General features: G+C 43.5%; 2 protein-coding genes across 4 annotated transcripts in view; one reads left to right on the top strand and one right to left on the bottom strand.

The window, feature by feature from the left end:
* Positions 1 to 3,498: 3,498 nt before the first annotated feature.
* On the top strand, positions 3,499 to 5,656 carry abitram (actin binding transcription modulator). The gene is made up of 6 exons (XM_041955583.1): positions 3,499 to 3,656; positions 3,826 to 3,877; positions 4,343 to 4,472; positions 4,611 to 4,687; positions 4,777 to 4,846; positions 5,155 to 5,656. The coding sequence occupies exons 1-6, from the start codon at positions 3,575 to 3,577 to the stop codon at positions 5,290 to 5,292; spliced, it is 549 nt and encodes a 182-aa protein (XP_041811517.1). The 5' UTR covers positions 3,499 to 3,574; the 3' UTR covers positions 5,293 to 5,656.
* A 2-nt stretch (positions 5,657 to 5,658) lies between these two features.
* Positions 5,659 to 27,726, bottom strand: part of ctnnal1 (catenin (cadherin-associated protein), alpha-like 1) — a 47,182-nt gene continuing 25,114 nt past the window's right edge. Inside the window, exons 2-19 of one of the 3 annotated variants that reach the window (XM_041955581.1) lie at positions 25,146 to 25,335; positions 20,814 to 21,001; positions 19,946 to 20,065; positions 18,420 to 18,509; positions 17,987 to 18,157; positions 16,888 to 17,088; positions 15,689 to 15,772; positions 15,224 to 15,382; positions 14,434 to 14,526; positions 12,937 to 13,087; positions 11,879 to 11,943; positions 11,737 to 11,790; positions 11,296 to 11,450; positions 10,925 to 10,973; positions 10,321 to 10,377; positions 8,820 to 8,939; positions 8,013 to 8,096; positions 5,659 to 7,235 (exon numbers count right to left, since the gene is read on the bottom strand). In XM_041955581.1, the coding sequence (XP_041811515.1) occupies positions 7,065 to 7,235; positions 8,013 to 8,096; positions 8,820 to 8,939; positions 10,321 to 10,377; positions 10,925 to 10,973; positions 11,296 to 11,450; positions 11,737 to 11,790; positions 11,879 to 11,943; positions 12,937 to 13,087; positions 14,434 to 14,526; positions 15,224 to 15,382; positions 15,689 to 15,772; positions 16,888 to 17,088; positions 17,987 to 18,157; positions 18,420 to 18,509; positions 19,946 to 20,065; positions 20,814 to 21,001; positions 25,146 to 25,335 (2,202 nt within the window). In that variant the 3' untranslated portion in view covers positions 5,659 to 7,064. Of the gene's footprint in view, positions 7,236 to 8,012; positions 8,097 to 8,819; positions 8,940 to 10,320; positions 10,378 to 10,924; positions 10,974 to 11,295; positions 11,451 to 11,736; positions 11,791 to 11,878; positions 11,944 to 12,936; positions 13,088 to 14,433; positions 14,527 to 15,223; positions 15,383 to 15,688; positions 15,776 to 16,887; positions 17,089 to 17,986; positions 18,158 to 18,419; positions 18,510 to 19,945; positions 20,066 to 20,813; positions 21,002 to 25,145; positions 25,336 to 27,726 lie in introns of all 3 variants that reach the window. The other 2 variants (XM_041955582.1, XM_041955579.1) reach the window with 2 other exon arrangements.

Below are 27,726 nucleotides of genomic sequence, written 5' to 3' on the forward strand. Positions count from 1 at the left end.
GATGCTCTTTTCACACCCAATCATGATACTATCACCTGTTACCAATCAGCCTGTTTACCTGTGGAATGATCCAAACAGGTGTTTTTGGAGCGTTCCACAACTTTCCCAGTCTTTTGTTTGCTTTGTTGCCACGTATATGCTTAGAAAAATCAACAAAGCTGATGAGGTGAAACATTAAATATATTCTCTTTGTGCTGTATTCAGTTGAGTATACGTCAAAAAGGATTAGAAATGATCACATTCTGTTGTATTTGTTTCACACAGTGTTTCAGCTTTTTTTGGAATCAGGGCTGTAACAATAAAATCCACTGCTAAAATAAACACGGCAGAGTAAAATGTTAAATGTGACCGCTTGCTCAACGTTCAGTCTGTTTTCTATTGTAATTTAATTAGTTGTATCCTGTTGAATTTATTGTTACCACTGTGAAGGGGGGTGCAGCCCCTGATGCAAACAGTTCCCTGGTGAAATATGTTTCACCTAAAGGGACCGATCATAAAGCTGACTTGTACTTGCGCACATTTTTCAGAGCCCCGGGCCTCGCTGCCTTTGGAGGGAGGCCAGAAATAACAGAGAGGCTCTGACGTGATTGATTGCTCCTTTGGCCGCTGATCACCACAGAGAAAGCTAATAATAACTTGACGTGGGACCAGCTTATCAGCAGACATGGCAGGAACGGCCAGGAGCTGCATGTGAGCACACTGACAGCAGACTGACAACTTCATGAATCCCCCATCTCGGCTTTTCAGGGAGATCAACTATGTAAACTATGGCTGTGTGACACTGTAATTGTTGATGAGTCCACTGGGGTATTAATTACACCCTAAAGTCAAATTCTTGCCCTGTGACACAAAAGCACATTCTGACAGCCCTTCAAAAACACAAGCATTATCCTAAAATGATACAGCTCTTTTTACTGAAACCCACAGTGCATACCAGTGAATCAAGCTTTTTAATGTGCATTTTGGCAGCATATGACTGGATCTGTTGAATGGCAAAAGCAGGTGTGTGCCTCCATGCTATCCAGGAAAAAGATGGGCTGTATTTCTGACCGGAGCATACCTCTTTCTATTTTCCTTGACATTTATTAAATGAGATAGCGAGGGTGGGCCTGCAATTCCCCTCTTTACCGATGCATTGCTGAAAGTGTTACTGATAGCTTGTCTGCATGAACCACTTAGGGAAAAAAAAACCCTTTTCCTGGCTATAATTCTCTCCATCTGCATCACAACACAGACATATTTGATCTCTCACCACGAATCAGGAAATCCTCGATTATCCGGTCTGCAGCTTCACTTGAGAATATAGGCCTGAAGACCAGAAGAAGCCACTGCCCCCCCCCCCCCCCCCCCCCCCCCCCCCCCTGGTTAGAGCATCTCTCTCCCCTTATCAGGCTCTGCTCTGGCACGGAGGACAAGCTCCAGAAAGAATCTGGACATTGTCCATGTGGAGGGAGAGACTGCTGGGGCCAAACAGACTGAGAGCAGGCCAGAGAAGTGCTGCTCGCTGTAGCAGTAGCTGACGTGGAGCTACGCGTTCATCACGCACACACATAAGCACAGAAGCCCTGTGCAGCTGGAGACACTCGAGATGCCTGTCTGACAGCCAGCTAGGGACTTTAGTCTCCTGAAGAGTGGGAGAGGGAGCGATGTTTCATTCCAACAATAAGTCGTAAAGGGCTGGGAATGTACACAGACGGACAGATACATATAGGCAATGAACAGACTCATAAACACATGCACACTCACTCTTGCAAATAGTGTCTAAGGAGGGGTCGTCTGCTAGTTGGTAATCCACCATTTACATGCTGCTTTAATTGTAGCAGCTGTATAGTCTGTTGGGGCATTAAAGATCACAGGTAAAGCTGCTGATTCATATAAAAATAATAGCCTTGTTTATTGGTGTCTGATGCAAGATTGCATATCTATGTGATAGTCTCTTTGTGCCCACTGTTTCCACAATGGTTTTGTGTTTCCTCTCTGAATTAATTGCAGACCACGGCCTACCACAGACAGAGGAGTAATGGAAAACTCATTACGATGGGTTTTGACAGCTAAACTTTCCAAGTCTTGGTAGTGGTGAGTAGATACATGGAAAACTCATTGTGCCCCCAAAAACCCTTCAGCTGAGTCTCTCTCGCTCTTGCGCTCTCGTCCTCTCATTCGTGTGACCAAGATGAAGTCATCATTACTTAATCTGCCTCGTGCCGATACCAATCCCCGAAAAATGTTCCCTCAGCATTGTGCAAGAAGCATGTCAAGCCCGATATGTTTGGTATGTGATTGGTCTGGGTCAGAAAGGGGCTGCTTGCCAAATCGAGGAGAGGGGGAACAGTACTTCATTCCTGCATCCAGTCTCTCTCAGACCTCCTCATTACATAATCCCCCGGGATGCAGGATCAACATATTCATATGTCTATCTGCCATCTGTGAGAATTGTTACAGCCAAATGGGGGGAAAAAATCACACATCTTGAAATATGGAAATTGAACAGATGATGACATACACTGTGAGATGGAATATAACACTTAAACAGTTTTATGCATCTTATTTGCACCTGAAATGTTTAGCAGGAGACAATGTTTTACTTTAAAGATATGGGGATGTACCTGCATCATGCAGCGGTTCTGGTATTTGAACAAACTGATGTCATCTGCATGTGCGTGAGTTAAATCACATTGACCATACAGCATAGTGCAGTTGCTAGCAGTAGTCTGACATCTAGTGGGCAATGTGAGAAATTGCTCTCATAATGTGTCCCAGGAGGCACCACTACAGATTACAACAGGGGCCAAAAAGATTCACTATGGGGGGAAAATGCTTGGGCCATTTACTGGCCTGTGGTGGTGGTAATCTGTTCAAATACAAACTTTTAACCAGATTTTTTTTTTACATATGGCACCACAAGACCAGTACCAGATAAATAATGATGCGGGAGCAGCTTTAAGGCCCTTATTATTATTTGAGTTGATATTGTGTGTTACTGTTGGAAAATTTGAAATTCATCAAATGCCCGCAAATCAAGTGGCACACACTATTTGGGTCCTGTGGCCCCTGAGGGTCTGGAGCCCTGCTGCAGTGGAGTGTAATTGCAACCTTGAGCAGGAGGATCCTGGGATAAATCAGACTCACGTGGCATTATGTGTCACTGTGAAACTTCATCATCGTTTAAAGAATGCTTTGGACATGTTTACAACGCTGACATCCTCAGTTAGTCAACCCGACTTTGACATGTAATGTGCTGGAGAGCAGCTGAGGCTGGATCAGTCGACATCTGGTCCGCAGATGTTCGGTTCTTCTCTGATGCATCTATGCTGCCATTTTGGAAAATTACCACATGATTTATTGTTAATATTTATTTTAATGGATTGTATGTTTTTAAGAGCCAAATTTAACCATTCAATCCTCAAAGAAACGAAAACAATCTCCGGAACCGTTTCGCTCGGATTCTTATGAAGGACGGACCGCTCAGTGTCACATAATTTTGTGTCCGTCAAGTAAAGTAACTACAGTGAATAAACGTAGGCGTTGCTGTAAATTAGTCTTTTTCTTTTAACGTGTGTTGTTAATATTTTTGATGGACTGTGTGGAGCAGAAAGACACAGAAGCAAAGGCGCCTTCAGTTGTCGACCGATATTACACACGATGGTACAGAGCCGGTAAATAACCTCCCACTTAAATTTCACTCATGTTAGCTGCTGCGTGGCTAACGATAAGTGAGCCAACGTTGGTTTAAAACTTGAGACATCAGAGGGAGATAGCACTAAATATTTTCATAATGTGTTGATTTAAAATGTCACGAATTAAAATGAGTGTTGGTTTATTTAGATATGAAGGGGAAACCGTGCGAGGACCACTGCATCCTGCAGCATTCAAACAGGTAACAGTGGTGTGATGGTTAAACAGTGAAATCAACACCAGGTGGTGTTAAGTACAAAACGAAAAGTGATTTTTACAATCTGTACGGTAATCACCTGATAGACCACTGATATTGAAACACGTGCACTGCAATAATGTTACTCATGTTCGTTTTTGTTGAGACTATTTCCATGAATATTTAATACAAACAAATAACTGTTAAAACACCAACACAAAGCACAGCTTCAAAAAAGCTTAAGATTCACAACAAAAACAGTTGATTGCATGCTACAGGGCTTTCTATTTTACTGATCACCCAGTGTCCTTGCTAATAAAACGTGCACTTTAAGTATACTTCAAAGATTTGTGTCACAGTTTTTAAACCTGATTTAATCCAGGCTCAGTGTAAGTGACTTCATAGTGATATTGCTAACTTATCGTATTCCTTCTAAAGGCACACTTTTGAATTTGCATTTGTTTTCTGCAGACTGTGCGTTGTCACCTTAGCAGACTCTCACCCGATCCTTCAGAATGGGCGGATGATCAAAAGCATCAATTACCAGATCAGTAACGCCTGCAGTCGGCTGAAAAATAAAGTTTCTGGGAAGTCCAAGCGGGTAAATTCATAATAATTCATAAAACTGCAGATGATTTGATGATGATGGTCTGAGTGCATGATCTTGAATTTGTGTATCTTTACTTCACACGTTGGTGAGCTAGGCGTCCAATTCCTGTCATCATTTTTCCCATTACAGGGGGGTCAGTTCCTCACTGACTACGCACCTCTGTGTAGGATAACATGCACAGATGAAACTGAATACACAATCTACAGGTGAGACAAAAGTTTGCTTTCCATGGCTTTCATTCCATGTGCTCGTATGTCAGGATCAGTCACACATACTGTATCTGTCATCTTTTTAGCTGCATCCGGGGCCGGCTAATTGAAGTCAATGAAAATATATTAGAAACACCCACCCTCTTGCTGGAAAAGGTAAGTATACATTTTACATTGTAATGTTATCACAGTCATGTGCTCATGTGGATTCCAGATACATGTCCATCCATCTGTGAATTTTAATCATTGGTATTCCAATAATTCACATTTATGCGTCTGTTAATGTAAATAGTCAGGGTTGCACATTTCCACGCTTTGTATACACAGTGTACACTGGGTTTCTTCTTGCATTGGGGCGTGCATTTGCAAAAATGTAAAAACACTTTGTCATTAAAGCCATCTAATCATATCAAAACAAATGTTTGAGATGGTTTAATAGCACTTTGTCTGTCAAATCTGAACAGCCTTCCACTGACGGATACATCGCTGTCATCCTGCCAAAGTTTGAGGAGAGCAAGAGCATAACAGAGAATCTTCTGAGCAGAGAGGAGTTCGAGAGCGTCCTCTCCAAACGTGCTGGTGCCCAGTCACAACCCTCTTGACGAAGCTCCACATTATTGCCTGAAGTCAGAACTGTTCTGAGAGAGCTTCTCTCCCTTCCACTCCTTCCTGGATGAGTGAAGATGGAGGACATTATCCTGGAAAGAGACATTTACCTTATCATCACTTCAAAGAGACTATTGCATATAATGCAAGCACTGCGCTGTGCCTCGAGACTATCAGTGTTTTCCACCGTTTCAGAAACCGTTCAAGTTCTTAATTTATTGGTTGGTTTTTCTGTTATGAAAAGTGAGGAAATGGAGGAAAGCACAGCAAGTTACTTCAAGGCTATTTGTTAAATACTCAACGAATATTCAGTTTTAATTATTTTTCTATACCAATAAACACAAACAACAGTGATTTAAGAAAAAATATTGTTTATTTTTTACGTGTCACTTTTATTAACCTTTGAATTGTCAAAAGAATAGATGGTCCAAAACTAGATCTATGATTTCTTCACATCTGTAGTCCCACTACAATACCCAGCATCCTTAGCTGCTCTCACACTGTACAAAGCAACTCTAAAGCTTAATGTTTGTTATTCATTTCAGTCATTATCACACCCTCACCTTGTACCAAAGTCATTACTTTAGTATACTTACTGTATATATATATATATATGCTATATATCTATGCTTCAAGTACCATATTATATATACCATATACCATGTAATACATACTGGCCTACGAGGCAGCTTCACAATGATAGTCTTCATAACAAGTACACTTCAAGGCTCCATCTGACACAGGTGCAAGTTCAGAGTTATCTTTCATTTCTTTTGTGAGGAAATAGTATAACAGTATACACAGAATATGATTTAATAATACTACGGACAGTATAAAGTAAGGTTCTGACATCCCAAAAGCATCTTGGTGATGAGTTTCATCCTTATCTGACTTTTTGGAGACACCAAATAAAAATCTCCGGTGATATCCACCGGAGGACTAAGAGCTTTATATTTCATACGAGCAAGCTGAAGATCAAAGCGTCTTCGTGAGGACAGTCATATTTGGCATTAAATTGAGATTTTTGCATTTTGTTACTAACATGGCACATTGGGAACATTTCATAGCAAACTATGGAAATCAGACATTAATCATATGGCGTGGTTGACTTTTGAGATACTTCTTTATCCAAGTGAGACGCTGACTGCAATAGCAGTGATCAAGGACAGAATGTACCACTGTGGCTAATATTAGTTAACATTACAAACCTATGACACATTGACCATAAACAAACACAAGGGTTTGGTGATGATGGCATCATGCATGGTGGGTTTTCAGCCATTTCACTGAGGGTTGTTTAGTTTTTTTTCTCTCATTTGGCTAACATGTGCAACACGTTTACAGGACACCACAAAGCAAATAGGCTTGTTACACAGAGGCACATAGTGAAGACAGATGTATGGCTGAGCTGAGCATCAAGAGGAGATCTTTCCTGATTTTTGACCAGTTTTTCAACTCTTTATGTAACCCTCACTCTTTTAAGTGGCTCACTGTGAATGGCAAAGTCATAGCATTGGCTGATTGTCTCCATCTTGTGGACTGGGGTGGAACTGGACTGGTGCTTCAGGCAGCCAACCACTTAGGGGTAAAACTGCCCCTGGGCACAGAGACCTTGGATCTTCTTTTTTCCACTGTAAACCTTGGGTGGGTGCATGAGGATGAGGGGTGTGTAGTATTTCCTGGACTACATGTCCTCAAGAACAGGTGAGGTTGGCTATGTGCTGCTCCCTGGGAGAACAGTGGACAAGGGAAGTGACTGCTTCCTGGATTATTTGCTTTCCAGGAGGTTGAGGCCAGCCATGTGCTGCTCCAAGGATTTGACACCGAAGCCATTGCTGTTCTTGCTGTTAAGAGGTCCCTCCTCTTTGACAGGTGTGGCCGCATCCTGCCTCTCCCTCCAGTCCTGTGGGGAACCCAAGCTACTCCTCTCTGACTTGTACTGCAAACGGACACCGCATGGAGAGGAAACAAATGAAAAACTGAATGGTTCACCTCTCCTGTCGCATTTGTTTTATTTTTGTAGTCTGCTTTTATGCTGTTATGTTTGTGCAAGTAAAACAAACTAAAAGATGTAACAACACTCATTTAGCTGGTAAAATAAATTCACTTAAAGCTGCTGTAATGAATATTTTTATACTAACAATGGATTGCACAACCACTTGTATGTTAAAGAGATTGCTCGTAGTGATGAACCCAAAATGATCCGACACCTCTGCAGGTCCCCTCAGATTTATGGAGGGTTCTGGCATCTTTCAGCTCATTATTTTGTTTTTCCAGGCCACCACTGTAAAGTTGTCTTTCTCTGCTCTCATCACTGAAAAAGCAAACATCCACTGCACCAAACAGCAGACAAAGTTACTGACTACCTGGTGAACATAGTGGAACATTTAGCAGCTAAAGAGCCATTAATTTCCCTCAGAAGCTGGTGGAGACCAAATACAGACTAAAAGTATCAAATTTTGGATCAACATTCACCGAGTGGCCAGGAACACAAGTCCAAATGAATGCAAATGTTGCTCAACATTATTAAATGGCTGTATGTTGATGTTGTGTTCATACGTTGATCCCACTGCCTCAAAGTGCCCAAAGATTCAGTTCTGGTTTAATCATTCTTTCTCAGGCTAAATAAAGCTTTTCTGAGCTCTTTCTCTTTCAGTTTAGCTTGAGTTCCATGTAGCATGCTTATCTAATTCAGTCGTGATACAGTGGCTGTCACCTTTCTGTTGAGCTTGTTACAGAGCGGGAGGAGGGAGAGCACCACAGTCAAGATACCTCTGGTTGTCTGAATGGATGCGTCCACCTAGAGACAAAGAAATAAAATGCTAAAGAAACTAGTTTAAGAGAGGTAGCGTGGATACAAACTGGACACAAATGCACAAGAACATCCAAACACATCAAATGAGCAGCCCAACAACTACACATGATATTCCTGATGAGGGCTCTACTGTACCAGCCCCTGACAAACACACTCCCCTATTAACGAGGAATGATAAAGTGAACATCAGGATGGAGAGACAGTGAGATGGGAGCCAATACATATCAAAGAGACGCTCATTAATCAGAAGAGGACATTATTCTTCATCCCGTCCTTTTGATTCCAAGCTTCGCCTTTATTACAAGGTGACCTAAGACAGCTCGTTCCCGCCCAAGATGCTCATTAATTCCTCACAGACATTCATTAATTTAGCGCCCTGTGTTCGATAATGGTGTTACTAGCAGATCACTCAAAGATAATGCTGTAGCCAGTAATGAAGCAGCGTGGTTAGTCATGCTCTATTGTGTGCCCAGCTCCACTGATGCCCGTCTGTTGTTGGATTTGTAGATTTGATGCTGTCAACGCTAATTAGTGCTTTAAAAAAAAAAAAAAAAAAAAAAAACACAACTACAGAAAGTCTGCTCTGTGTGATGTTACTAATTTAATGTCTACCAAACTAAACAGATTTAGGGCAAAAACAAGTCATCCATTCATTTTTTGCGTACACACACACAAACAAACAAAGATTCACAAGCGTAGTATGGGCACCTTCTGGAAGGTGGCAGTCTTGCCCTGCACAGGAGTCTTGGCCCCCATCTGCAGCTGTTGGCATAATGCCACCAGTTTCTCCATCTCTGTCACCACCAAAGACTTTTCCTCATCAACCAGCTGGAACAGAGAGAAAGACAGAGAGAGGGAGAGATGTCTTTCAGCACAGCAGAGAAGGTTTATGATGCTGTTATCCAAGCTGACTGGGTTAATATGTACAGACAATGATAGATTTACAGGTCTGGGTTTACAATGCTCACAAATCACAAAAAGGAAAAAGGAGGATGAAATAAATTCAGGTTTAGCGTTGTTTGATGTAATCCATCAGCAACAACCCGGTCATGATCTACTGCTTAAGTCTGTTATCCATCTGAGTTAATCCCTGGATCTCAGTCACGGGGGCCATCAATCTACTTGAGCTACATGCCACCAATGACCTAAAAACACAAGCTCCTGCATTCAGCTCTACTCACGCCGGACAAAAACACACAGCCCCTCTTAAAGCTCAATTAAAAATGCTTGCGCTAATTTGCATAAAAAGCCTGGTAATTTCAATGAGGGCAACACAGGTGTGCTACAAGTGTGTTTGGTGCCATAGAACTATAGGAGTGGAGGGTGAGGCAGAGGGACTCCATTAGCACCAGTTTGTTTGATGTAATTAATCAGAGAGCGTGAGGCAAGTTGAAGAGCTGGGCCTCCTGATTATGAACGGGAGGTCGCAGTCGACTCCCCCACCCTCACCTGGTCCGCACGCGCACATGTGCACAAACATACACACCTACAGACGCAGTGGTGACAAATGGCAGTCGTTAGTAGCTGTCAAAAAGAGCCGTTTAATTAAACCTGGAGGACCCGGGGAAGAAGTTGGTGGAGGGCAAGAGGAAGGAAGGCACTGAGGCTGCATTTGTTTGTTGGATCTCGACTTGGAGGGGACAGGAGGACGGCGAAAGTGTGTGACAGCCTTAATTTCCTGCTCTCGCTGTGTGATTTATAAGGCAGGCCTGGCACCGTGGCATGCCAGAATGGGTGATATGGGTGTGTATGTGTGTGAGAGGCGTAACGTGGGTGGGGGCACAGGTGCCAGTGTGTGTGTGTGTGTGTCTGCATACAGATGGGTTAGCAGCTCACCCTTTGTAAAAGAAAATAAACCCTTTGCTTTCCTCTTTGGCTTCATTTTTTCTCTATTACTTACTTGTAGATTAGATTAGATAGATTAGATTTTATACTGATTTCTTTAGCTTCACATCACTGTACTAAAGTCAGAGATTCCACCAGAGACATACTGACATACTGAGTACAAAAACACTGTCGATTTTATTGCTACTTATACAAAAAGTCATCTTTGTTTTCTATAGCAGACGTTCAGTTTCTTTTTCAGGAGTGTTTAATGTTCACAAATATTAGGAAATGGTATGTGAGTGCATTCTTATTTGGCGTTCAGCCTTAAACTCTGTGTGTGTGTTCAGGAGAGAGAGAGAGAGGTTTATTTATTACTTCATACCTGAGTGGAAAAAGTGCGGACAGACGAGCACAGCTGGAGCCCCTCTTCAGAAAGAACCTGAAGAGCATGACAGAAAAAAAGAGAGAAAAATCAAAAGACTTGTACAAATACAAGCAAAAGTAGAATTGTTTAAACTTCCACAGTCACAGCACAGTGAGTAAATATTACGGGAATTTACTTTTCTATGCTCTTCTTATCAGCGTGCCTTCCTGTCTCCCTATCCCTGTCGTTCCTCTTTCTCTCTTATCTCCCTCGCTCACCCCAAATGGAATAAATCCTGGCTGACATTTTGGGCCCTGGTTCTACAAATTACTGCACATTATTGGCAATGATCCCAGTTCAGTAGGCTACACTCCACCATGCAACCTTGTTCGTTATCACCTCCTGTGTCTGATGCGGCACTATATTTCCATCATGACGATAAGTCCTAGTCACGGCCTATCAGATCTGCAAGAGCGAAGTGAATGAAGTGATGCTGGCATTTAGCACTGTAACCTATTGATCCAGCCCCCGCGTGTCTTTAGTTTAGCGAAACAACAGATGCATTCATTTACACCTTCGATAAAACGGGGGAGCAGAGATTAGCGGCTATGGATGCACATACCTCAGCCTGATGAAAAAGATCTAGTGTTGTTTTCAGCAGCCCCTCCCCTCTGGAGGATCAATACGGGAAACACAGAAAATGAGGAAGGGAAACGTGGATGAGAAAGATGGATGGGGGCAAAATACACCCATCGCAATCAACAAACAACTTGGATGAATCGCAACGATTTCATTGTCAGAATGAGTCACAGTCATGTCAACTTTACCAGTGCCTCAAACTATGCCCAGTGAATATCGATAGCTGGGGGCTCTCATTAACACTAAGCCTCTAAAAAGATTCATGTGAGTGCTTAAGAGGCTTTACAGTGTTGAGCTCTGAAACGAATGTAACAGATCAGCGGCCTGCAGATACAAAATCGAAGCACATGCTACCTGGTGAACAGGTGCATGTTGTAGGCCATGCTGGCCAGGCTCTGGCTCTGCCGGATGATGTCGTGTTCCTGCTCCTCCCACTTCTCCACCTCCGTGTCCACGTCCGACGACAGCAGACGAAGCTCCAGACCCAACTTGGCCATGCTTGTCTGCTCCTGCGGGAAGACAACACACGTGCAAATACTACATGGGAAAAGACTGAAATTTAACGGGGGCACTTTTAGCAACATATATCATCAAGCAGGTTTATTTTAATTTGTTAACACACAGAGAGGTCTGATTGTACGTCATTTGAAAAACTGGCGGCCGGCAAAATTGCAGCCTGTTACCATACGGACGCCATCAATATTCCTGGAGATGAATACACTGCTGTCAGAACAGGGTGCAAGACGTGACATGATGTATTGTGCTGAAACCAGAGGAGTTTACGGCGTACGCTACCTCTGCATCCAACCTGACAGCCTTGGCAGTCTTCAAGTTAGTGAGCGAGTGTTTCTGTGGGAAAAGAGAGTGGCATTAATCAGAGGATTACAAACCATTGGATCACTGGAATATTCATGAGGCCGGATGGTGTGATACTCACCCCGGGTCTGGGAAGTGACAAATAAGGTCTTTTGTCTCCTGGGAGTAGAGAGTTATTGAGATTATCTGAACACAAGGTCGCAAAAATAAATAAAATGAAACAATCACGTGTTATTTCTCTTTAAATGAAAGATATATACACTTTTTCAGACAATTAGGGTGGCAATTATGCTCATTCAGTAACTATGGTAATTAAATTGTTTTCGCTGTCCACCCTTGGCACATTTTAATCCTCCATCATAAACGCGAACAGCGCAGTTCGTTCCAAGTGACTACAGGGACGATAAACTGCTCGTCATGTTTCTGGGAGAAGATTAGGAGAAAATAATAAAAGCAAATCTCTCCACAGTGTCCATATTTTTACATTTTAACAGAGCTCTTTGGCTTCGTGGGAATATAAATGTGTGATGGATGTGATCCTTTCACCTGCTTAGCTACACTTCAAAATATTTACTGCCTTTTTATGCGAAACTCGCATTCTTGAGGGCAGCCACGTCTTGGAAATGTGCCAGATTTCTCAGATTTGCGGTGTGTGAAAGCACGGGGGTCTATAACACTTAGCACTTCCTAACACAAACGTGCATCTGAGTGTGCACGGACAAAGGCACAAAAATACACAGTGGGTATGTACTTTGTGTCTGAGTCTCTGTCAGTATGGAAACAAGCAGCTGATCTGTGAAAGGGAGCTGCCCATGATTTGGACACGTCAGGTAACTTGTATACTGACGAATAGAGAGGGGGAGTACAGAGGAGGAATGAATGAATGAGTGCATGGGTGTTTGACGGCACTGACGTCCCTTATACAAAATACTTCCCACAGTCCATGATGATTCACTTTTCATAGATGTGCTCATGCTGCTTGCTAATGAAAACTTTAATTTTCATTAAGGCTATTGAAGTGTTCAAGGGGGAAAATAATCATGTGATTCTCTGAAGCTAAAATGCAACTGACACATTTAGCTTTTATTCTGCTTCCCTCTTTCTGCAAGACTGTACATGCTACACCCCCGCGTCTCCACCAAATGCACATGGACATCCATTAACTGAACCGAAACGCACCTCGCCTGCCTTCGAAGACGTCATTGATCTCTCTCAGCAGCAGAGCCATGTCGCAGAGCTGCGACTCCCAGGCCTCGCAGAACACCTCCAGGTTCTCCTTAGCGATCTTGCTGGATGGGTGGAGGGCCAGCGTCTGGGCTGCTGAGATGATCTGAGGAAGAGTGTGAAGAATTGCGACATGAGACAACCATATTCTACCCGTGAACCTGTCAGTGTCACACTCACATGTGCCCCCTGTGAAACAAAGGCAATAATAATAATATTAATTAATATTCAAGGCAGGGGACACGACTAAGCAGACACACAAATATTAATAGTGAATTATGGTTAAATAATACAGAATAATTATAAGTGTAACTAAAATCCTGTGTCCAAAAATAATATAATGAAATTATTCCACCTAAATACATAGAATTTAATACAGTATAGCACACACAGCAGGTAGACAAGGTAAGTTTGTAAACGCAGCAGTAAAACGGGTATTTTCAATTATGATTACTTATCACACAAAAAAGCAAAATTCATTAAGAAAAACTAGCTTAAATCTACATGGTCAAAAGAATTAACCACTGGTCCTTCAAAGCCTTTGCTTTACAAAATAAACGGATTAAGGTTCATTAGTACACTGACGCAGGTCCCATCGAACGTGGGACCGAGCCCAAGCTTGCAATACGTCTGGAACACATGTCACAATTTATAATATCTGCAATCAAGTCCCGTATCTCGACTCTGTGGAAATAAGACAGCAACAATTAAACGACCGCATTTTAAGAATCTAAATTAAAAAAACAAAACACACACATGAACGTGTGCCAGCACTGACACACACACACACACACACACACACACACACACACATACACCACGCCCATCCCCTACAGTGTAGTATTTAATAGCCAATTACCCTCTGGGCCACCCCTCTATTACTTTGGGCACACACAGAGGCATATCGCCACCGCCAACCCATACTGCAACGTTATTGATTGGCTGACCTTTGAACTTAGGAGCGGAGTCATTACTGCAGAGTCATGTGGGGCCTGACATTAGCGCCGCAGGACGGGAACATTCTACATTGCTGGATAATTACTGGCATGGACGGTTTCCAAGAGCAAACATAATTAGATCTGGGATAGGGGGACTAGGTGGACAGCATGTTCTCAGCCATCTTGAATGGATGGCAGGTGGAGGAGGTAGACAGAGAAGACGTGAGGCAATTTGTCTATTTTCCCACCCCACTGCATCGCGGAAGAATATTACTCAGGTTTGATTTCACTCCCAGACCACTGTGAGACTGGTTTGACTTTACTGACACACTATAAAAGTGTTGAATGGAACGAAACGGGCCTCAGCTTTAATTGAAAGTAAACATGTATGTCTTTCCAGACTCATCCCGTCTCCCCTGCTTGCTGCCATTTACACATCAGGTCAGCGGGGTATGCTCTAAAACTAACCAACCCAAAAATCAATACAGAAAAATGTTTGGAGGGTTAAAGTTACCTGTGGACCAATGACGTGAAAGGTCTCCTCAGCGTGTATACAGGTGATCTCCAGAGGCTCTGACCCCGACACGTGGCACAGCAACCGGCACGTCTGGAGACAAAGACACAGGAGGAAAAAATTATGACAGCTATACTATACTACATATACAATTTAAACCTTACAGGCAAAAACATGATCAGACCTAACTGTATCACTGTGGAAGAATTATATACATTTTAGAGGTTCATACAGCAGTGTTATTTGTATTGATGCTGACTGCACAAAAACCTGCAGAAAGCTATGGTTTTCACTTGTGGTGTCAGCAGGAACGTTAATGCTGTTTTTGCTTGTTTCAGTGTGGGCGGATAATGAGTGAATGTTTAGGCTGCGTATTTAAGAAAACATTTGTGTACTTTTCCAAAGGGAGCACCTTTACTCTCACGCAACGTATTTTTTCAAGCGGCACTGGAAGCTTTGTTTGTTAGGGCCACTTGAAGGCATGACTAAGCCTGCATGGCATTTTTCTGCTCAGTGTTTGCACAACAAAACCACATGTTGACTTTAATTTGGTTGAGGATTAGAAGTGTCTAGTCTACATTTTCATTCATCTCAACCTGTATGAGTTTACATGCTTAAACAAGTGCTTGTGGTACGCCAGTTATTTTGCCTAAGATTGATAAGTACCTACAAATAAATGGACAAATCTAAACTTCACTGCTGATTTCATCTCTATTTTTTTTTTCACAACACTTCTACTAGGTGGCACCACCACCAAAAACCTCTCCCAGCCTCCCTGCCCCCACCCTACCTCCACCAGCTGCTCCTTCTGCTCGGTGAGCGTGCGTGAATACTCGGCCACCGCCTCCAGGTTCCCCTCGGCGCCTGCAGCTTTGAGAGCCCGTAGAGGCAGCTGCTCCCCGTGAACTTTGAGCAAGTCTGAGGCACGACCGACTGCCACCTTATGGAGCTGCAGGAGGAATCAGAGATTAAACTGCCAAATGGGACAGGGAGGGAGCAGTGGGGAGGCGACGGGAGAGAAAGACAGATGAGTGAGAGGCATGGATGAGTGAGGGTTTGAGGAGGAGTAGCAGAGGTGACACAATGACACGAGGTGACAGGCAAAGCTGAAGAGTGATGGGAAAAAGAAAACCAGCTGCAGAGGCAGAGCGTCCTGTGAGAGACATCCCAGTCGTGTCTGTGGCTCTCTGAAACTGAGCACATCTACTCAGACTCAGAGGCCAGACAGGCAGAGCAGAGACAGACCGCTGCTCACCTCACGCCGGAGGTCGTTGACGCTCTGGCACGTCTTCAGGATGGCCACCTCCATGTCCTCTGTGGCCTCTTTGGCGTGGACAGACTGCTGTTCCAAGCGAGACAAGGGAGAGGCAGAGGAGAAGAAAGCATGAGAGCCGGCTTGCTTTCACAGGCCCACACACCAAGCTACATTATCATCTGGAGGAGTATAATAATGCACTCGAAAAAGACTGGATTGCAAAATTAACTTTGGTCTTAAATGCACGGTTTTTGACTTTCCAATTACATTTGTGTTATGTTGTGAATACGCAAAGAAAGCCGGTCGTTTCAACATGCAATTTTGTGCAATCACTCTAAAACGACTTAAACAAACTATTTCATTTAAATATTGTCCAACAATTTTCTTAATTTCCAACTTTCTGACTCATGAATCCAGTTGGAAAGAAAACAAATATACATTTTCTTCTAAACGAGCCACGATGACTGGGCAGAACACCCAAGAACATTTGCACATTCAGATGCTTCTCTGCAATTTCACAACACTGCAGTGCTCTGGTCTTTTCAATTCTCAAGATGACCTTCAATTGCAAAGGCTAGATGATCTCCGTGTACTCCGAGCACACTGAGAAAGTTTAAGAAGAAAAAAGAAACTGCGACACAATGGCTTGTGTTTCATAAGTCCATCAGTTCTGAAGGCCGAGGAGAAGCGGCTGAATGGCAGCACGGCGCGGAACACTACGTGATGTTTCTGTCTCGGCTGTGCAAGCCTTGGTTAAAAATAAATAAATAAAAATGGTTATTCAGGTGGGTTATTGTGCTCTGTTGTTCTGGGAGGGATGTGTGGAAACAGTGAATGACTGAGTGAGACGGGGTGAGTCTGTCTGTATGGATTTGTGTCTGTGCAGCATGCTGTGTGTGCTGAGCGGATACCGCATGCCACACACAAGAGCTCTCCCACTTGCATTGTAAAAAATATTAAATTTCCTTCATAACCTTACCAATTCCCCATCATTCCTTACACTAACAACCCAACCCTCATCTCTTCCTCTTTGCTTGGTTAACTCTGCTTTGCATCTTATTATCACACTTTGCTTTTACAAGTGTCTTTCAGTTGCGGTACTTAATATCATCCTTCATATGGGAGCATATGTTTTTTTTATGAATATTCCTGCAGGCGTATGTGCATCTGTGCAAGCGTGCCTGCTTGTGCCAACATACCGCCTCAACCCAGGCGTGCACCAGCTGCTGAGTGTCCTGGCGGGCCAGCTGGCACAGACCTAGGATGGCCTGCCGCTGCTCGTGGCTGGTGTAGGCCGAATCAGTGAAGTCCTCCGTCCGCTCCACCAGCGCCTCCAGCTGGCTGCCCACGCTCTGGGGTGATGAGGTGTACAGGTTCTCCCGCAGGCACTCCACGCTGGACTGCAGGAGGACAGGGGAGGAAGGTCATTGGAGTTAAAGCAGCATTTGAAGGATTGCTGAGACGAGAGAGAAGATTAAGGTGGCAACACACAAAAGTTTTACTAACTAATGTCTTTAGGGAAAAAACATGATTTACTACCTCATTATTAATAAGCACTTGACTCATCGTCCAATGGGATTTTGGGATATGGGTTTAGCCTGAGAGTCATCCGGTCCAACAAAGGCAGCGTCTCAAGCACAAACACATAAAAGCTAATGCATTTTCCTCTTTTATCCTTTTCCAACGACGCTCTGTTTTTAAGAGAAGAAATGGCCTCTGCTTGTGCGTCCTTAGGTGACATGTTTACATAAGCTTTTAGTTCAACTCTGCCATTAAGAGCTATGAAGCCATTCATTAAAAGCAATAAGCATCTGTGAGTCCTTTCATTAGAATACTTTCTCCTTCTTTTCTCTCAATGTAAAAGACCGCCTCAGAACATTTCTGCGTTTTGTTTTCATTTCTTTCATTTTCCAGCGCACAAGGAGGAGAGAGGAGATTAGTCATAGGCACGTAGGTTTATTGGTGATTCACACAACCAAATTATAAAATAGATACAGTAAGTCTGGTCCTACGTGTGGATTGTCTGAGTTACATTTGAATTTCCTGATTTGAGGATTTTTGCTTTGGTCTTTCTTCTTGAAATAAACAGATTATGTTATTATACCCTTTTCTTTTTTTTTCTTTACAAAGCTGTGCTCCAGTGATTTTTAAACAGCTAAATCTCAGCATGATGCTTCGCCCACAAGAGGATCATGACGTAACTTCACGGGACAACACCTGTCAGGCGAGCATCGCTAACCTTAAGCCTTTGCTGTGATATGTATCGTCTCCTTTACTAAGCCTCGTTTCTGATCCTACCTTGAAGTCCTTGATGCCGTCGTAGATGCTGGCAGGGAGGATCTTGTTCTCCCCGCAGCTCCGTGCCTCGGTGACTATCTCGATGACCTGCTCCAGGGCACAGCGCATTCGGTGGAACACGGCGTCTTTGTTGATCCGCGCCGACTCGCAATCTGGGTGCCTCAGGCAAGTCTTAAGAAGAAATCCAATGTGAAATGTCAACGCTTGCATCCTCCTCAACTCTTTTCAACTTCTATCTTTTTTATAGATCATTCACTCTCTTTGTTTTGTTTTGTTTCATGATTGTGCGACTTTTAGTTTTGAGCATTACCATTGATCGCAGCGTCTGAGAAAGCTTGGAATTAACTTAACTTCAGAAGGCCTTAAATCTTAAAGCTGGACAGAATCCATAACCCTCGCCCAGAGGTGCAGCGCTGGTGCGCCAGCTGTTTACCTTGGAGGCTGTGAGGAGCATCATGGTGCATTTCTCCAGCACTGCCCTGGCTGCTGCCATCCGCGCTTTCTTCTTCTCATCCTTCAAGTCCTACAGCACAAACGGGCGTGCGCACACACACACATAAACCAGACAAGCACACAAACACCCACACACACACACCATATGGTAACGGATGGCTTTACTTCAGTTGCAACTTCTTAGAACTCTCTGGGTGTCCGAGGGACATGAAGCATCAAACGTATGCACCAAATCTCTTTCATGCTGGTATGAAGGGACACACAAAAGTGACTCAGATGCCTCCAAGTTTACACACACATGAAACTTCCTAGGTTAATTGTCATCTAATAAAAAGCGATGTGAGGAGAATAGGAAAGAAGAGCGAGTGTGCATGGCCTGCTGCTTCCAAACAGAAATAGGCTTGAGTTGGGGAGATATGAGGTTTGGAAATGGCAACTGAATCAACTTCTCTCCCGTCAAGTCGCCCTAGATTACAAAGACGATGTGATTAGCTGTCATTATTTTTGCCTCTGTGCTCACCTGGCTTCAATTGTTGAGGGTGGTAGACTTTTCTAAAGGGATGCATGTGCACGTGAAGGCACGATTCACGACAAAAAAAAAGATAAAGATAAAGAAAACAGGGTGGAAAATGAGGAGAGAGAGTATTAGCTACAATGAGGAGCGTTGGGGAGAGACCCAGTGTATGTGTGTGTGTGTCAAAACACAAACCCTGAGGAGACTCAGAGAGAGGGATGGTCGATCCCTTCTCCCTGTCTAGATATCGCAGCCATTGCACTTTACATCAACTTCTGCAGGCAAAGCGCATTAGTTGCAGGGGCTGTATGTATGCATCAAAGTAGGATTAGCAGTCTTTGACAGACCAAAGTTATATATAAAAAAAAAAAAAAAAAAAAAAAAAATTAAGTTGGACTGTTTTTCTAAAGCTTCAACAGAAGTTTTGTTTTGCAGATCTGCTGGGGTATAGCTGAGCTATTGCAGAGAGAATGCATCTGAAAGCCCCGTGAACCGTGTTATGAGCAGAGGAGTGTGAGTCATAACTGGCCTGTACATTTCTTTTATGGATTAGAAGAATGAACATATGCAGAAAGAAATAAGAGAACTTAACAGAGAAGCCGGAAAAAGCCTTGTTATTATTGATCTGTTCTGCGGATGCCTGCGCATCCATCGAGTAAATACTGCAGGTTTCACAGTCTAATTCCACCACCTGCTTACATATTCAGAATAGGGCATTTAGAAAGCCGCTGCTTGTTAGGAGATTACATCTACATGAATAAGGAAAATGTGCTCGGTGTTGCAGGAATGAGGAGACAAATTACTGCATGTTCATAAACATCACTCCATCCATATGCAGCTTCTTCTTTCTTTCTTTCTTTCTTTTTTTTTTTTTTTTGCCAAGCTAGGCCGCATTTGCATTTAATTTATTGGGAGAAATCTGCAGTGCGCGATTGATTTTGACACTCTTAAAACAGAAAAGCAGAGAGTCGGTTTCTTCACATGCTACTCACGTTCTGTCTGTCCCCGGTGAGGTGGGCAAACTCAACCATCTCATTGCCAAACTGGCTGAAAATCTGTACAAATTCCTGGAAGGTGCTGACTCTTTCCAGATGGTCGAGGGTAACCAGGACCTGCGAGGAGTGGAAACATCAGGGTAGTACGGCGAATGGCCACAACCTTCTTCTCATCTTGCAGGATATCATACACCATGTTTACATCCCAAGAGTGAATCCTTATCTTACAGAACCAAGACTAAAAGTTACATTTTTTACAGGCTGTTTCTTTGTTACTCCAGTGCTCCCTTTTTTTTTAGTAATAATAGCTCAGTGTGATGCAGTTATATCAGTGATCTCCTAAAATAAAAACGGGCAGATTAAGTAGCTCCGAACCTGCACTTTAGTTAATAGTAGTCTATGTAGCTGCTAATTTAGCTGCTGAGGGTAGGCTAGCTGGCAGCGCTAACGCAGCAGCTTTTATCCACACCAGACAAAGAGGAAGGAGAGATGTAATTGTGTTTGCCAGTAATGGAGAACAGGGGGCTGTCGACTGTCTGTCCAAACGAGGCTAACCAACCGTGATTAGGCCTCCTGTTTCCATTCTTGGCTCGGTCTGCAGCTACATTCATATCACGCAGTCTGGCTAAGAGCACGGCCAGGTAGGATGGAGAGAGGCAGTCTCTCGCTCCGTGTTTTTATGTGCCCGCTAAATGTGCTGCTTCCCGTCAGTTGCCTCTCGAGTGCTCCTTCAGACAGCCAGTGCTTATTTATAAGGAAATAAAGGACTCAGGATGGTGATTGCTGTGGTGTTTGTGTGTGTGCGAGAGGGGCTGAGCAGGGGATTTTATGCATCTTCTGAAAGCCTCACATCCGCACGCCTCACCTTGTTGCGCGATGTGATTATCTGTTTGATGACGATGCGGTCAGCTAAGACCAGGACTTTGGTGACCGAGGAGAGGAGCAAGCGGGCAGCTTTCACCATGCCAGTCCTATCACTGAACACTGTGACACGTCCGTCTGACTGAGACGGCAGGGCTGATCCCACGTCTGTCAGCTGGGCTATGGCATCGCCTGCGAGAGGGGAGAGAAGGGTGCCGTTTGGCTCAGCAACAGAGCAACAGTGATAAATTGTACATGCCAATATATTGTCTGATATTATCAATCTGACCTTTTCGTTCCTCCTCCCAACTTGTCTACCTAAACTCCGGCTATCTGTGGACACAGAGCACTGATCCCACACCAGCGCTTTCTTTTTCCCAAATTTAAAATCTGTGTAAGTCTGCATGAATGCTCACTGGGAACAGACTTCAAAGATGACAACCAAAAAATTGGCTGTAAGACATTCATGCAAAACTTATGAGACTGAGATAATGCATAAATCTCCCTACATATATCTGACCCAGCAGATGATGGATTGCTTTTTAAATTATATGACGGATGATAAGTAACAGGAAATAGCAATAAAAATCCTCTTCACAAGTCTTTAAAAAATGCACTCATCCAAAACAAAGAGAAAGCTAAATTCAGAGAGCCAGTGGAAAGGGACTTTTGGTCAGACTGGAAGAGTTTCTGGCAAACTGTCAGAGCAGTCAAGAAGAAGAGTCTCCTCCCAGACCCAGAACATGCTGGAGGGTTTGCATTTCCCATCTGGACTGGGAGTACCCAGGGAATCCCTAGGAGGAGCTGGAAGATGTGGCTGGCCGGAAAGACCTTTAGGCTACTTTGCTTTGCCTGCTGCCACTGAGATCTGGACCCAGATACGAGGCAGAAAATGGAAGAATGGATGGTGCTGTTAATTTCCTAAATGCCCTCTAAGTTAGTTCAGACAACAGCATGGAGCAATGTTCTTCCAATCCGCCACTCGTCACCTCCGGGAGAACATATCGTCCCAGACAGGATGAAAAACAACAGGACTATATTCAGCGCAGTGGAGCGACAGCCTGACCCAAACACTTCTGGCATGCTTTCTGGATTATGTGAGCAATTTTTGAGGGTAGACAACTATAGCCCTCAAATACAACTGGCAATCACGCCAGAGCAAATTCATACACAGAATATATGCAAAGGCAAAAATATCTGTACAGAGTCCAACTTTCTCCCTTTCTAACCTGCTCATACCAGCCCCAAAAATGGCACAATACAGAATACATTACCAAAATAGTACCTATCAAGAGAAAAATGTTCAGAGTTGAGAACGAGAAGGAGTGGGAGAGAAATCTCAGAGAGAGAGAGAGAGAGAGAGAGAGAGAGAGAGAGAGAGAGAGAGAGAGAGAGAGAGCTCAGAGGGAGAGGGGAAGGGGAGATGGCTAGGTCTCTATCGGGTCATGCAGCTTGGCTGTCTATTTGGTTTGGCTGGTCCTTTAAGAGGAGCTGCACTGACAAACTGATTGCATCCGACAGGCTGCTTTTCAGTGCCAGCTCCGCTAACCAGTTAAAACATCTAGGCCTGGCTCACAAAGATTGCTGCTCAACCCCCATGACACTAGCAGGGTGGAAAGCAGAGGGAGCCAACTGTCCCCTCTGAATCCCAGAATATGGATGCTACGGGCCGGAGTTGTTCATGACCTTAAAGTGAAACGCAGAGCTTTTCCACAGGCCCCTTCTTTATCATATGTGCTCGTGACCTTTGGGTTCCTACATGGAAAATCATGTATCAGGTGTAATGAATTCTGCTTTTTTTCCTGTATGATAAATTTATTATTCATAAGTGAAACTTGAAAGGGCAAATCCTTGATGTGTTGGTAGAGCGCTTGCAGGTAGTTGATCTTGCATGACTCAATGGTCAGCAATGTCTGTCTGTCGCTGGATTGCGATACATTTTGGCATATACGTTCACGTTCCCCTCACGATGAACTGCATTAACTTTGCAGATTCCTGAACTTCCCATCTGGCACCATCACCAGTTCAACATTGAGACTTGTCGGATGCTTTGGTTTGTGACCAAATACCTTCCAAACAATCCCAACAGCCTCAGCTGTACTGTGTGTTGAGTGCTGATTAGCAGTGTATGCTAACAATGCTAAACTACGATGGTGAACAGGTCAAACATTATAAAATTCTGCATGTTGGCATTTAGCCTCAGTACAGCCTCATAGAGCTGCTAACATTGCTGCAGACTTTTCTGTATTCATATATCTTTCATGAGCGAAAACGAAAAAAAAAATGTGTGTTATGTGTTGCACAGCGGTTAGAGGCATCTTATTCCCTCTTTTTTTTTTACCAATTTATTGCCCTGCACCTGCAGTCCACATGTGGTCCAGTATGAAAACTCCTACTGTAAGTTCTACGACTTTATTTTGATCCTAACTACCATCTTATCTTGAAGCTTCTGAGGGAGAAAGTGAAACAGACGCATGCAAATGTGAGAATGACATTGAGAGACTGAGTGAAAGAGAAAGAGACAGAGATCCAACACAGATTGCCTTCACTGGCCTGCCTCATTGGATCTATCCACTGCTCTGATGATGGGTAGCATCTAATTAAACTAGTGCTTTCAGCCTGCCTTTATTTCATTCATTATAGCACACAAGGCTGAAGACTGCCTGATTAAACTCTCCCTGCAGCTAGGTATTAGAGAAATGTCAATCCTTCACTAACTAGCCCCTCTCTCTGCCAGAGACTTAAAGACTCCAAAAAGTCTTTCTTTTTTCATGGAAATGTCTCCATCATTTTTTATTTTTTTTTTAAAGGTGGCAAAGAAGACAAAGACGTCTTCTTTTTTTATCAGGGAGCAGAGATGCAGTGTCTGTCAGGAGGAGTGCGAGGCATAACTGTGAAAACACCTCCCTAAAAGGAAAGTGAGAACCAGAATAAATTAGTGACAGTGGGCAATGCACATGTATACTTTGTTTGGCTTTACATTTGGACGCACACACAAACATTCACACGCACATTTTCTCATCAGTCGACTCTCCTCCTCCCACCAGCGCTCTCTTTGTCTGAGTTTTAGCCGTCTTTACAAATCAGCACTGTGCGAGGATTAAACGCTTTGCTGCACAAGCCGGCTCCCCCAACATAAACCTATTATCACGGTGTTGTGTCTAAATTCTTATCCAATGTGATATTGTTTCCGGTCTGCTCTGTAGGAGGCTATATTAGGTCCTTGTTTTGCCTGATAAGAACTAAGTTTCCAGATATAAAGAAGTGTTTCTCAGAGCAAGTGGTGGCGGCTATCTGCAGAAAGAATTGTAAGAACGTTGAGATAGACAGGAAGATACTGCTGACGTGTGCCTTGGGTATTTTCAGACGTGGCTTTAACGGGAAAATGTTACAAGAAAGCGTGTAAACGCTGAGAGAAACAAGTTCCTGACAAAACCATCACCTCGTCCTTCTCGGGTTCAATAAAAGCTGAGGGGTGATCCACACGCTCTTGTTTCTTCACACTTGTCATCACTGTTTCCAACCCTCCTGCAACCCTCTGAAACTATTTGTCCTCTTCAGTCGTTTGCTGTTTTGCATTTGACATGCATCCATCCGAACACATGAGGCCACTTGCAGCTGGGCGAGGGGGCGGACTACACCCTGGACAGTTCACACGAGACTATTAGCTAACCTGCATGTTTTAGAACAGGAAGTCAACTGCAGACGTGAGGAGAAAAGTAAACTCTAGCCAGAAGACTGAAAGTAAAATAAAATAAAATAAAATAGGGGTTCTGACCTCAGGTTGAGAAATACTTCTTAACGTAACACAGGAGCAATCATGTGGCAGTGAATATCGGGAAAACTACTCCTTCAATCTTGCCAACAGGCTGATGAATAAAGTCTCCCGGAGCCTTCCTTCAGAATCTATTATGGCTGTGCTTTCCAAGCCAGGGCAGACACATCCATCCACCCTCCTTCTACACAGCACCCTTAGGTGAAGAAGCGCTTTTTTCAGCCTTTACTTCCAACCTAATAACAACAACGTCTTCAGATCATTCTGGAGGTCCTCTGGTATAATGCCGTTTGACAACCAGGCTGTCCAGACAAATCGAAATCTGCTGAAATTTGATAACACTGTGAAGCCTGCAGGTGATGCCGGGTGCTTTTATGAGACTGTCACAGTTTGTCTGAACAAATAAACACTGATGAGGAGACAATAACTTAGGTCTTATTGGCTCACTTGCTTTAACACCCTCAGTGGCCATTTGTGAATGTCACGCAGCCACGGTCATGCATGACACGAAGATGAATGACATGAAGATACAGTATCCACTATGCAGACAAAGATTCCTACCTGCTCTGCGTGCCTCGAAGCAGGCTTGACCCATCTCATCCTTCAGCTCCTGGTTCTCCGTGGCGATGGCCTCCCCGACGGCGACGAAGCGACCCACAGCCACGCTCACTGCCTGGCCCACCCTGTGTATGGCTGCCAGGGTGCGCTCTGACTTCTTTGGCTTGTCTTTATGGTTGATCAGAGTGGTGATCTGCAGGAAGGAGGAAGACTCATGTGTAGGAAGACTCATGCTTTACACTTGTGAAAACTAAATTTGAGCTTGCAGGTATCACGGCAGCTCTCTCTACTCAAAACTGTCAAATTACCATGTGATGACTGGATTACCTGCAGAATTCTGCAGGATTTGTTGTAGATAGGTCCCAAGGCAATGGTCTATAAATATTCCTAAAGAAGCACTTGACCATATAATTAGACAATACAAGGCCAAAACGAATATTATTTTGAGTTTGGGTTGATCTTTTGATCAGTTTTTCTATTTATTGTCAATTACAATATGTTGGACTGGACCAATTCAATTATGAGAATAGTCAATTCCTTTAATGGACTAATAATAGGAGAACCAATGAAATGGAACATAACAATCAAGCATCACTTATACTTTGCCATAGCCAGTTATTTAAGCCTTGCCTCACTTTTCCAGTGACCCGTCTAAAAGCCTGGAGGAAGGTAAATGAATACACAAGTTGCATGGCTGCACCTCGCCTTTACAGAATCAGAACTTCTTGTTCACCAGTGAAAGTACGCTGTTATTACATGCAACAACATCTTTGACAGGAGAGCATGTTGAGTCTGGAGCACACACTCCATTTGCTTATCAGCAGAGGAGTTTCCTGCCTGTGCAGCGACAGGAGGAGATAAAATTTTGGAGGACGGCGCGCGGAAAACCTGCTGTGCGTGTGAGAAGCAGCGAAAGCGCGTCTTCAGCACGAACACGCACCAGATATCCAACGGCGCAACAGAAACGCAACAGACAGCACACGCTCGCATGTCTTCTGTGACTTTTACAAGACAGAAACACACACACGAAACTCAGGTGGGGCCTCTTAGTGGTAATTGAGTGTATCAATTATGAATGGGAAGCCAATTATCATCAATTATGTATTGATTGCTTCACTCTCCCCAGCTGTTATCATTGTGGGTGTGAGAGTGTGTATGTGTGTTAAAGCATTTGGGTCATGGGGTGGTGGGTGGTGATTTTAATTGGTCCATCAGCCGCAGGTGGTCCACTTGGGGAATCTGTGACGGTGAAGCCACAGAACTCACACTGCCTCTGCTGAGCTCAGACAGCTGGATGAACGACACAGGAGTGTAACGCACCGGCAGACTCTGAATGAAATGAATTCGGGGATATTTGACTGGACTTTGAACAGGACTGTTACAGAGCAGCACCGCCCAGGCAGAAGCCCACACACACATACTCACACACTAACAGGCCAAATTGTCCAAACGTGACATTAAGGTTTTAGTTTGCTTACTTTGCTTGCTTTGTAAACAAACACAATACAATTAGCTAAGGGTGTGAACTTGCTGTCAATTGACTAGTTGATTAATTGATTGATGTAGTTCTACATTCAGCCCAACAGTGTGTGCAACAGCAGGAGGGACCCTTTGTCATTATTTTCATGATCAATTAATCTGCCAACTATTCTCTTGATTAATTTGATGCATTAAAACATCTGAAACTCTGAATCTGAAACTATTTGTCCTCTTCAGTCGTTTGCTGTTTTGCATTTGACGTGCATCCATCCAAACACATGAGGCCACTTGCAGCTGGGCGAGGGGGCGGACTACATTAAAACATCAAAAAACTGTAAAAATTACCATCCCAGTATCTTAGAACACAAGGTGACATAATTTAATATCTTAAAACACTCAGTTTACTATAATGTTAAGAGCAAAAAAAACAGAAAATCCTCACATTTGAGAACTTGAACCATTAAAGGTTTGACATTTGTTTTAACGTGATTGTTAAACTCTACACCTAATCACTATCATTACCATTAACTCAAATGTGTGATCTGTCAAATACATGCTTGCCAGTGGCAGACCACAAAAGGGGGACTACAAACTCTGAATGCCACACTGCCAAATCAGCCCGGGTCAGCAAACCTGAGCTGCAGCCCTGTGAGACACGACCCACATCAAAACTGTGCATCACGCATCATCCACACTGACGGTTTCAGCAACTATTGCTGAGTTCCAAAGGTCTTTGAACATATTTTGACAACATGTTTAACGCTGCTTAAGCTGTTTCACAGAATGGAGTAGCCTCTTCATGCTCATTAGCGCTGTGCACAGCACGTCCTTCTTTCTGAGAAATACCTTAACTGCTACTATGTTTAAAATGCCGCCTGGTTTGGCATAAATTCTGCACACCACAGAAAACTGCACCGCATGCATAAATCCCTTGAACAATTAAGGTCATACCTCTGTACTGCACTGACGCTCCAATAGCAGTTCTGTTACATAAAAAAACACATTCACTTTCATAACGGCACTCAAGGATTTCTAATAAACAAACAAGCCCTCCTGTTACTTTCTATAAAATAACATGAAAGGTCTTAATTGTCAAGTATCTAAT

Source organism: Chelmon rostratus, chromosome 16, assembly GCF_017976325.1.
Source record: "Chelmon rostratus isolate fCheRos1 chromosome 16, fCheRos1.pri, whole genome shotgun sequence".
Classification (NCBI taxonomy): domain Eukaryota; kingdom Metazoa; phylum Chordata; class Actinopteri; order Chaetodontiformes; family Chaetodontidae; genus Chelmon; species Chelmon rostratus.

Bases quoted from the DNA above. Each gene is read 5' to 3' on its own strand.
- abitram (XM_041955583.1), top strand. From the start codon at position 3,575: ATGGACTGTGTGGAGCAGAAAGACACAGAAGCAAAGGCGCCTTCAGTT. The intron at 3,657-3,825 runs GTAAATAACCTC...TGGTTTATTTAG, and splicing joins CACACGATGGTACAGAGCCG to ATATGAAGGGGAAACCGTGC. The intron at 4,473-4,610 runs GTAAATTCATAA...TTCCCATTACAG, and splicing joins TTTCTGGGAAGTCCAAGCGG to GGGGGTCAGTTCCTCACTGA.